General features: G+C 36.3%; 1 protein-coding gene across 1 annotated transcript in view; it reads left to right on the forward strand.

Moving 5' to 3' along the window:
• The window catches only part of DCDC1 (doublecortin domain containing 1), a 431249-nt gene that overhangs the window by 340424 nt on the left and 78502 nt on the right, over window positions 1-12323 (forward strand). The window contains exon 19 of the mRNA XM_028087718.2: window positions 11677-11800. Within this exon, the coding sequence (XP_027943519.2) occupies window positions 11677-11800 (124 nt within the window). The remainder of the gene's footprint in view (window positions 1-11676; window positions 11801-12323) is intronic.

The following is a 12323-nucleotide window of genomic DNA, read 5'->3' on the forward strand; positions in this document are numbered from 1 at the left end:
CTCATCCATTTTTTCAGGATCTTTCTTTGATGCAGAACTAAAATGTGACTCACAATAGACAATCTGTAGAACTTAAAAGCTGTTAGGAAAAATATTTCTGAAGAGGAAATACTTATGAAAAGGTATCACTCACTTCCTCATGACTGTAATCTCTGTGGACTTATCCTGAGTAGTGAAGTAGTGATGACTAAAATTCATCTCATGATTCCCTCGAATCCCATACTGTAGCACCCTTAGACCATCATTTTAATGCCAATATTTTTGAAGATCTATCATTCACTGCATGTAAGAGCATTTCTTAAAGAAATTAGAAAATTGGATTGCCATTGGATAAACCAGTGGGTGGACATTAAAGGATGGAAAGGACAGAAAGGGAGCTGATGAACAGTGCACAGCATATCCACTTATAGCTTATTTGGCCAGAACTTTGCTACATGGCTACACTTAAATGCAATCAAATCTTGTCTTTAGCTGGGTAGCCAGGTGGCCATTTAAAAATCGATTACTACTGAAGGAAAGGAGAATTATTTAGAGGATAACTATTCCCTCCTGATATGGATAAATAGAAGCAATCAAGAGCTTTACATGGTGAAATACTTCAAGCAAAAAAATTGACTAGACATAACAAGGACTGGGAAATAAAAGGCTGTAGATATAAATCACTCTCTTCCAGCTAGAACTCTGTGCTTTTACTCAAAGAATCATATATTTTGTAGTTATTTTATGATAGCAAAAGATTGTATTCTTTCTCCATTCTTTGAAATGGCATCTGTCTTCTCCTTCACTAATCCAGACTCATGAGAGTTTCATGTATTTAAAATTCAAGGGGAGCCTGGGTGGCTCAGTCGGTTAAGTGTTTGACTCTTGGTTTTGGCTCAGGTCATGATCTCAGGGTTGTGAGATTGAGCCCCACATCTGGCTCCACACTCAGTGCGGGTCAGGTTGAGATTCTCTCTCTCCCTCTCCCTCTGCCCCTCCTTTGCTCACTCTTTCTCTCTCTCTCTCAAATAAATAAATAAATCTTTAAAAAAATAAAATTCAAGCATCCTTTAAGGATTGCCTTCCCCCCAACAGTTTCTTTCCATAATATAAATTTCATTGTATTTTCTTTCCATTAGTTGTAACTGTCGTAACTTCTATTGGGAGTGCCATTTTTAAAATTAAATGCTGTATTGTTTTCAAAAACTTCCCCAGATATGTAAGTTTTGCTTCTTCCTAAAATGCAGCACCTTTCCTGAGGGCAGATGCCCTCTAACTTCTTTTGGATTCTCTATAGTGCCAAACTTTGAGCTGGGGAGAAGGAGCAGGCACTCAATAGACAGTTATTCATTTGTCCTATTTGCACAAAAATCAATACAAGAACTTCAGAGAGCTTATGTCTCAAAGAGCTGGGATGCCAAAGCTAACCTATCAGGTCCAGATATGTGATAAATGAAATAGATTTTAGGAATTCACAGATCACAGGGCTCCACTATAAGTAAGTATTGTTGAAAGAAAAATGATTTTTTTTTAATTTGTTTACAAATCTTGTACTTGATAGAGATTTTACTGTAGTTGCAAAGAGAGCTTTGCTTTTACACAAGTGTGAAACTCTTTGAGTATGGGAGATAATGATAGGTTTTTAGTGCTGAATATAGATTACTTCTATGTATCCAGGATCTAAATAACCAGGAAGCTCAACCAACTAGAAAAAGCAAAACAAAATAGAGCAGGTCAAAGACTTATTTTAAAAAGCAAAGTTGCAAGAGATGTCACGTTTGGCTTTATATCCATCTGTACATCCATTCATTTTTCTACACTCAATACATACATATTGCTAGCAATTACCATTAATGTACGATAGGTTTCCATCATATTTCATTAGTGATCTTAAAAAAATAACTTTGGATTGTGTTAAAGGGCTTAATTAATTAATGGTCTTCAACTTAATTAATGATCTTCAACTGAGAGGAATATAATATAAAATTATGGAAATTTTTATGAAAATAGTATTTTCAGTGTAATTTTTAGAGCAATTTCTCATTCTTAGACATTCCTAGTTATGCAAGATGGAAACATGATCATAAAGTTTTCCTTCCTAGCCCCTACTTGCCATTAAAATCCAGTCTCTGTCTTAAGTACTTTGCTAATTATCAAAATAATGTGAAGAGATGGGGTAAATGAGAATATATAAGGCAGATGAACAAATTCCAACTATATCTACTAGTTTGTACCAAATATTCCAGGAATAAAGTAGAATAATGTTGATATGCAAAATTTACTTGATTTTTGTAAATTTTGGCTTGTAAATTAATGATGCTCCAGTCTTCAGTGCCTTGTTTCTGATGGGGTAAATTTATCTGAAATTTAATCTCAAAGATAATTATTATATAGACTATTAAATTTACCTTTAATATTCAGTGCAAATTGCAAAATAGATGTAACCTAAAATATTTCATGCAGTGGTACCGGTATAAGACTAGAGAGTTATATTTGATGGCTCCAAGTTTCTTTTAACCATTATACAGTGTTTAAAATAATTAGCTCATATATATGGTTCTGATTTTAAATGATTTCTTCCCTGTCTAGAGGACTAGAACCACGCAAAGCTACACAGTAGTTCAAATCCATGGGAATCTGTTGGGGTATTATTAAATCCCATCAAATAGGTAGTTGCTGTTGTTATTAATATTATTATTTATAATCTACTCATTTCTTCCTATCCTTTTTTTTTCAGACATGAGGTACTTAAAGCTAGTCTTGCAAACTGATTTCTATCAAAATCAATGTATGAGATATATTAGCATTCTATATGAATAATATGCTATTTGCTGTTTCTGAGGAACCATGCAATTTAAAATTAATTATGGATGAATTCTAAGTGGTCTAATCTGTGGCTTAGATGACCTTAAAAACTGAAAAGTGAGCAGTTAAATAAATAGGTCTTCATGCAAAGCAAAGAGTTAAAGAGCTTCCCTGACAGTTGTGGGGTATGAATCTGATTATTTTTACATGCATGTTTGTTAGACACTGTTGATTTGAGTTGGCATTTGCCAGGGTATTTATAATTTACTCTATCAGGTCCAAATTATATATCATATTTTATTACTATGTTTATTAAATTTTTGGAAACAATATAATTGTGTCCTGATAGAATATGAAAAAGACAGTTTGCTCTTCAACTGCAACACATTTAGGTTTGTTTCTATTTTACTGTTGATTTATAAGAGTGTAAAATAATACCTTTCTGTCACAGTGGGTACAGTCTTGCATAATTTCTCATAGCCTGCCAACACGCTGAAGTTCCATCAAAGGCACTGGACTCCAATAACATTATCTCAAGTGTTTTTGTTTCCCATACCTTTATAAGATTAATTGATTAGAACATTCTGGTGGAGCTGTGAGTCCATTAATCAGACTGAAATTGATATGATCAATCCTGGACCTAGTTTTTGAAGGAGAAGGTATGTGTCAACTGAAATGTTGAATGCTCCTGATTTTTTATCTTTTAGGCTCAGATAAATCCACGAGGATATTTTAACTTTGGTCATACTCCTATCCTTGGGGGTAGATTCTCATGAAGTATCGTAAATAGAATTTTACCTTTAATGAGAAGGCATTATATTGTTAATGTTAATACAGACATTATTTCAAATAAATAAACTTGCCTTCACACCTTATTTTGTGGCCTTGTACGGTGTGTATATGTGTGTTTTCAAGTAGGTCTTTCCAAAGTCTAAGACATTTTGTTTTATATAATGTTTTTATTAAAAACACCTAATTGTTCAAGAATACCCTTTTTCACACTAAAGAGAAGAAGGGAAAATACTAAATAGAGATAAATTCTTCAGGGATCAGAGAAAGGCTGCCTGCAAGCATTGCACGAATCACTGTCTCCACCTAGTGTAGGCTTTCAGGAATTAAGATTCTGGAGTCCTTAACAATGCTGTAAAGTTCTAATTTATGTTATGCACATGCACAGTCATTATAGCTCGGCCTGCTGGTGCCATTACAGTTAAGGGTTTGTCAGCTCTTCATTTATAAAACAGAATATTAATATGTCTATTGCTTTTTACATAAAAGCTCATACTGTGCTGGAACTCTGAAGTCTAATGGCCTTTACTCTATGTGAATGTTTATTAACAGTGTAAGTTGAACTTGACCAGCTCCTTTTAAAGACACTGATGGGCTAAAGTTACAAAGGAACTGCAACCAGAAGAATGAATGTTTTTCCTTTCTTAAAAAACCTTAGAATGAAACTGAAAAATAAGTTTCTATCCATATATCCTTTTAGTATGCTTCTAGAAATTATAAGCATATGGTATAATATGGTTGAAGTTCTATTTTTGAGTCCTTACACTTGATAATTAAATCCTGTCTCCATGCCCTTAGGAAAAGTTACCCTACCTGAGTGTATGGCTGGCTAGAGATTTAAATGACCTCTCCCTACCTCTTCTTGGTGTTTTCATTCTAGTCTCCTGGAAAACAATGGCCTGGGGCAGCATTTATATATGCTAAGGTTTTATTAGGAAGTGCAGTCCTAGGTCAGCCAAAGTGGAAGAAAAAGCAGAGTGTGGCAGGGAAGGAGGAAAAAAGATACTAGGTATCTTTTTATCAGGGAGGTGGCCGTAGTTTCCTAAGTAATCTCACTTGGGATGACTTCCACCAGGCTTGTACAACCACTGTATCTTGGTGAGAAAAGGAAACAGATTTATTTATTGACTTCTTGTCTGTGAGTCCTCATTAATCAAAGTTCACCCCAGGACACATTGACCACCCCCTCACCTCTGGGTTATGTTAGTGACCTTTCCAGGGCCTTTTCAGGTAGTCTTTGGGGAAGCCAGAGCCCATGCTCCATGGTGCAGTGTTTTATCTGCATGCTGAAATAGTGGAAAAAACCTGTTAGATCTGGGAAATGGAGCCACTCTGGCTCCTGATTCAGTGGATGTTAATGAGGCTATGCTAAAGCCTGGCCGTCTCGCTAGAGGTGGATGAGAGAGTTGGAGGTGGTAGAAGATGGAGTGACAACACTGGTGGCTGAGGATCTCCACTGAGCATGTGAACAAGGGAAGCTTATAGGGATGAGTGAACTTGAAGAGACACAGGAACTGGGCCTGGTTCTGTCTAACTCTTGCTCCACTCCAATCCACTTCACCTCTAATTATATCTAGATGTCATAAGAGTACAAGATGCCCTCAAGTCTGTCTCAAGAGGGGGAAGTGACTTTCCAGTACTTCAATGTGGTCATCTGTTGCATTCTTCTAAAATGACTTAAAAAGGGTGAGCAAATTAAGCCTCCGTCCCCCATGCTGACCTTACGACTAACTGACAGGCATTAACTCCCTCCTCCTCGACCCATTCTAGATTTCTCTTACTCTTGTCCAGCACTTTGTTTAGTCTGGGTTACTTTATCCAAGACTTTGTCCCTGAGAGGTCTCAGCTCTTTATTTCTCTGCCATTATCAGACTGATTGCAGCAATTACCCATTTGCACTTTTCACTGTGCATAGAAGCACTAAGTGATGCCTCTGAGGTCCTGGGTTTGACTTTTGCCTCCTCCTTGCCTCCATTGTGTAGGAGAAAATTTCACTCATAATGGTAATCAAGATCAGTTTTCCAGTCAATAGAGTAACTCCTTTATTGACCTTCTGATCTACTGGCGTGAGGAGCCCAAAGTGGCCAGGTAATGCTGGTTTCTGTAGGTCAGTAGGAGACTTATCTTATATATATCTTATGGAAGTATTCCCACAGTGAAAATTAGCATTCTAACGCAGAGAAGCCTGCTTTTGGAAACAGGAGCACAAATTTTGAAGTTGGCCATAAGGAGTGATGGTAGGAAGGGCCAATCCTCCCTCTACCCATTGGTTTCTGAACCCACATATTCTAGCTATTGAGGACACAACACACATATTGCTGGAGTCACTGCACATACTGATCCTTTAGGATAGCACCTGAACCCTGCAAAGTGTTTCCTAATCTGTAACCTTAGTTGAGACTTTAAGGCCATTTCTCCATTCTATCGGGCAAGCCACTTTTGAGTGACAAAGTACAATGTAAGACAAGTGAATCCTGTGGCTCACTGTTATACCTCTTTTGCTATAAGACGGTTCCCTTATATATAAGCATTTTCATGGGCGCTATGGTCATTCTGTCCACTTGGTTGTTGAGAACCTCTTCTGTGATGGATGCTCTCTCGTGGGCATTAACGTGAGAAATAAAATTCGCATGCTTTGTATCCTCCATGTAGGTTCAACTTCATACCTTTTTCTCAGAATTCCATATTCTTGATCTTTCAGTTTTGCTTTTTTGAAGCTCCTGAACAACAGGCCAAATCATTAATATCACTGCCCATGAATAAATGTATATCCATGCTCTGATTACCTATTCCTTTCTACAAAGTAGATGATCAAGTGTGCTACTCACAACTCTAATAGGACAATTTCTTTTCACCACTATTCTTCACAACCACACCCAAGTGGGACTATAGTATAGCAGTAGTCCACTTCTGACCAGCACTAACATATCATACTGACTGCTTTGTGAACCAGGCTTGAATCCTTCTGGCCAATGGCTGTACAGAAATCCTCTCGAGGACATATGTGTATATTAAGGGAGAGGAAACACTGCAATAGGCTAATGCCTTCTGTACTTGGCTTGAGCCTGATCCTGAATGTACCACTTCCATTGTACAATAGAATGTAATTGCATCTGTCTTACCTTATGACATGGAGGATATGACTACACTCAGTTCATTCCAGGTGGTTCAGATTTCAGTCACTTGATGATACAATGCTCCAGTTCTCAGTCTCAAAAAAAGCTTTTCAATACACCAGGGATTATTTTTCAAAAACAGAGTTGTTCCCTATTACAGAGTATTATCTTGCTATAGAATGCCAGGGTCTATACTGCAACAAGAGTATGGGGCTCACCAGAGACTTAACACAGCATCCTCACCACTTCAGATACCTCCAGGGCCATTGGATCCGCCAGGTCATACCATCCAGGAGGCAGGGTAGCTTGTACCACCACCTGGAACTGCTTCAGATTCCTGTCATGCTCTGAACACCTGTTGAAATTGACAGCCTTCTGGGATTTCTGGTAAAAGGGTCACAGCAGTATTTTTGAAGTGTGGTACATGTTGTTTCTAAACCCAAAAGGATCCATCAGTGCTGTGTCTTTTGTTGTTGATGCAGTAAGAGGTACAAAATGCAACAACTTGACCTTTATTTTAGAGGAATATCCTTACATATACCAGACCAGTGGACACTAAAAACTACACTGATGTAGCAAGCCCTAGATTTTTATGGGATTTATTTCCCACCCTCTGGCAAGCAAGAGGAGAGTAACAATTTTGGCTACTAATATGGAAGAAAACCAAGAGAATGTGATTTCATGGAAGTCAAGGGAAGTCAAGTCAAGTGAAGAAAGTATTTAAGGAAAGAATGATCTTTTGTTAGACATTGCTGTTCAGGTATATCTTAAGAAATGAGTTTTAACTTTGGTAATGTGAAAATCCTGATGGGGCAGTTTTAATGGAGTTTCAGAGGTGAAAATCCAGTTGGAATTGGTCTAAGAGAAAAGGAGAAAAGAGGAGATGAATCTTTTAAGGCATTTCTATAAAGTAATACAAAGAAATAAGGCAATAACTGGAGGTGGATGTGGGGTGTAGAGAAAGTTCTTTTTTTTTTCTTTTTTTAAAGATGTCTGACTGTTAGATATTACGCGGATGGAATGACTCTGAGGACAGGAAGATTAATAGTGCAGTGCAGAAACAAAGTCCTACATGAGAGAGAATAAGGGTTTAGGCCACAAGCAGAAGTTTTGGCCTTAGACTGGAGCACAGACTGCTCCACTGTAGCAGGAAGACAGGTAAAGTGTAGGGGTCTAGAGGGAGGAGTCCAGAAGATTTGCTGACGGGAGGAAAGGGAAGGTCTCTTTTGAACACTTCTGTTTTCTCAGTGAAATAAGATCTCCAGCAGCACTGAGCAATGGATGGCAGGGTATGGGAGGTTTAATGAGAAGGAAATGGTGTGTTTCTCAGAGGCCTGGAATCAGTGGGCTGGAGGAAGGCAGTGGGATGGCCCAGAAGTCCTAACGACCCACTTGAGGTTTGTGGTAGTACATTTAAAAATAGTGGTTGTCAGCAGTATCATATCTGATGCTCCCTTTGTATAACAAATATTTTGTAATGATCCTTTACTATCCTAAAATCAAATTCATAGTTAAGATAACCTATACACCAATATAATTTCTAAACAAATGACTGTCTAGTAATAATAATGGTAGTAAAAGAAAAATAATTTAAAAATAAAAGTAATATACATTTCAGTATAAATTTTCAGCACAGCTATACTGGACAATATGATTAAGTTTGCAGATTCTTATTCCTATATGTAATACCAGCTAAATGTGTGAACTACAAATGCCAAATTATACAGTTGTGTTATACTCATGACTCAAAAACCATGAATGGTAGTGTCATTAGTGATAGGATTTTTCCAAAAGAGTAAATGACACATGAAGCATCAAATTTTTCTTCTTTGAGATATTTGAGGGTGCTGCACTCCTAGAAAATTTGGTGTGTATTATAATCATGCAAAAATACTTTGTTTATTATAAAATGTAGTTTGGTTTTGGACTCAGATAAGTATGTATCCACCTAACATGAGTGTTTTGAGGGAAATTTGAAAGTCTGTGGAATGCAGGACAAACTCTTTGTGCAGGACTTTCCTGTACTTTGAAGGGCATTTGGTATTCTTCATTCCCGACCAGTTGAAATGGCAGTAATGTCCTCCAATCATTGTGGGAACCCAAAGCTACTCAAATTCTCAAAACACTCTGCAATATATCCTCACTGCCTCCCACTCTCCTTGTTCTCTGTTGATTTATTATGATTCCATTAATGGTTTCTTATGTGTTTTCTCTAGCCACTGTTTAACTCTTGAACAGTAGGTAAAGAATTGGATTGGGGTTGATTTCTATTTTTTTTTAAATTGACTACAAAGAAGGTAGAGTAGGGAAATGAGTCAGGACAAGAGGGTGGCTGTAATGCTGGACCATGAATCCTGGCTAAGTATAGAGGGAAGAGTAGACCTGGCAGGGAGTTATGGAGTGTGACAAGGTGATAGAAACAATGGTTTGGAGCATCTGGTAGAGTGAAGAATTGTTAGAGTGGGCTACTTAAATGTGTGAACTAGAGAAAAGGGAGATGATGGTGAGAAGGTGGGCTTCTTGCAATTGATATTTTAGAAGTGGTACAGTTATTTGTAATGATCAGTTTGAGTCTGCGTCCACGGGAAGGGTAGCTGATATGAGATGGAGTTAAGATCATTAGAGGTACTGAGAGGCCAGGGCGTTTGTCTACTTAGATATTTAAAAGACATTGAATGATTACAGGAGCAGAGGGGGAGAGAACTAAAACAAGCCAGGATGGTAAAATCTTCAATAAATGAGAGGGAAAGATATAGAAGAACTGATATGAATGCAACAAAGAAGGATAATAGGTGCTCTGGTCTACTGATATGTGCTTGGAAGCAAAGATCTTTGGAGGAGGATGCAGGAGCAATAGTCTGGAAGTGGTTATGAGGAGCAAGAAAGAGAGCTTCCACATACACCTTCAGGGCCAGGAGAACTTGAGATGTGGATGAAAAAAACTACAACTAGAGAGGTTTGCAATAGAAGCAGATCCTTAGGAGATTGCCAGGTATTCAGAAACATAAAAATTGTTGTGAACCAATTGTGTGTATTCCTGTCATTTCACCAGCAACAGCAGGAGCTTACCACTTTCTGAGGTTGATTCATTTTCCCATGGTTCAAATATGTTGTCTGAAAGAATCAACTTTCCATTTCTCCTTAGACTTCATTTCAGGTGGTTGGGTATTTAAAGTATGTAGCTAACACTCTGGGAGGCATTGTGGGAAACTAAAACATGATTTCATTGAGAGAAGAGAAATGTAACACAGGAGCTATATGCCCTGGTTTATAAGAGCCCTCAACTTGATTCCACCTGGTTCCATGTTGGTAGGGAACAAGTCTTTCCAGCCACCCCACCCCTTGCTGCCCAGGCCCCAAGAATTTCCATCAAGCTTATGGGAGATTGAGTATTGCAGATGGTTCTGATTGGGGCTGGGCTATTTCAGAAAACTTTTAGGCTCCAGTGACCATCACATATGCTCGAAAATTATAAGTGATGGTTTGCTTCTTGTATTCTCCCTCATTAATCAGTGATTTATTATATTGATAAATGTCCATCATTTCCTCTCTAGGCTCAGTATGACTTACTGTATATAGTGATTATTCTCTTGCCATAATGTTAAATTTTATTGGCTAATATTGATTAAGGAATTTTATATCTTAATTTTAAGTAAAATTACTGTCTTCTTAAATTACCAGTGATAGACTTTATTATGAAGCTTATCTCTCCTTTATGGAATAAATTAACTAGTTTTCTATGTAGTTATGGTCTAAAATATTTTATATAGCATGAAAATGATCTGGTCTATGACCTGTGAAGTTATGTGAGCAAGGGCATGTTCTTTATTTTCTGTTTCAAATCTACGAGGTTTAAGAAAAATCATTTATTTCATTAGAATTTTTGCATTTATTAACTTACACGTGCATAATACACTCTTTCAATCTTTTCTATGCCAAATATTTAGCTCAATTTTCCGTTTGGTTTGTATTATATTAATCTAGATTTACTTGCAAGAGATTTGCTATTTTATTTTTATTTCAAAAACATTTCTTTGAACCATTCTACTGATGTTCTATTTTCTAATTTATTTATTTCTATTTGAATATTATTTCCTTTCATCTATTTTCCATGGGACAATTTTATATATACTTTAAAATAATTGACTTGAATGTTTATTAGTTCTCCTTCTCAATTTGGCTGTTTTTTAAAAAAGCACTTAACATTATGAATTTACCTTTGAATATAATTCTAGATTATATGTTTTCATGATTATTTTCATTGCTTTCTAAACAGCTATTGATCATACTATTTTTTCTTTGTATGATATAATAATATTTGGGGAGAGAGAATGTGTTTTGTTTGTTTTAAAGATTTTATTTATTTATTTATTTGAGAGAGAGAGAGAGCGAGAAAGTGAGCACTAGCAGTGGGGGAGAGGGAAAAGCAGGCTCCCTGATGAGCAGGGAGCGCCACTCTGGACTTGATCCTGAGCCAAAGGCAGATGTTTAACTGACTGAGCCACGCTGGCACCCAAGAATGTGTTTTTTAAGTTATATTATTGGGGTTTTACGTTGTTAGTATGTGGCAAATACTAATGTTCAAAGAATTGTTGAGAAATGTATTTTCTGTTAGTAGGCTACAATGTATATAAATAAATGAGCATACTTACATTTATTAGTTGTACCAGTCAGATATTTCATATTCTTATTTGCTACCCTAGAAAAATTTGCTTGGTGGTTTATAATCTATTGGTCTTATAATGATGTCTTTCACAATAATTGTGTTTATGTCAGTTTCTCTTTGAATGTCTAAAAAGTTTTGTTTGATTTTTTCTGTTAGTATTGTTATTTATGTCATTGTTATTATAAAATGATTGTTCACTTTGAGTTTTGCCTCAAATTCCAGTGTCAGTTATGACATTGCCAATTTTTCCTGATTTTTAAAAATATTTTGAAGTGATATTTAATCTTACTAAATTCCTTTTTGTCTCTTATTTTGTTTTAGGTGGGCCATAAAACATGAAGGGACTAATAAGCCAGGCCAGTGGAAACATTCCAGAGTTGAAAATCCTCTCTGGAACAAGCTTACCTACATGTGGCCAGTTCTTCCCAGTGGACAACTTAATGAGGTTGTATCTTTTAGTATAAGAGGTGGTTGTTGAGATTTCCTTTTAGGCTTGGTATGTGCTCAATTTTCTGAAAATTTCCATGAATCTTTTAAATTACAGTTGTTAGGTTCAAGAGATCAATTAATTCTGCTTTTGTACCAATTCATTAGAAAGATGTGTTTAAGTCTTTCATTATGAAAATGAACTTATTTCTTCTTGTAGTCTGTCAAATTTTACTTTATGTATTTTGAAATTTAGTTCTGGGACACATACATATTTAGAAATACTTTTCCCTAGTGAATTGAAACATTTATCATTATGTAGAGACTCTTCGAGTTCTAGGAAAAAATCTCAATTATGCAAAATTAATAGAAATAGCCCAGCTAATTATTATTATTATTGTTATTTGCTTAATATATCTTCTTTCCATCCTTTTACTTATTATATTTTTATATTCTTCATTAGGAGGGTCTCTAATAATCAGCATATAGTTAATATAAAAACAATTATCTGACAAACTTTGTCTCTAAACTAAAGGATTTGG

The sequence above is a fragment of the Eumetopias jubatus genome, unplaced genomic scaffold (assembly GCF_037043125.1).
Source record: "Eumetopias jubatus isolate StellerSeaLion01/CBP00866 unplaced genomic scaffold, mEumJub1_p1.0 scaffold_13, whole genome shotgun sequence".
Classification (NCBI taxonomy): Eukaryota; Metazoa; Chordata; class Mammalia; order Carnivora; family Otariidae; genus Eumetopias; species Eumetopias jubatus.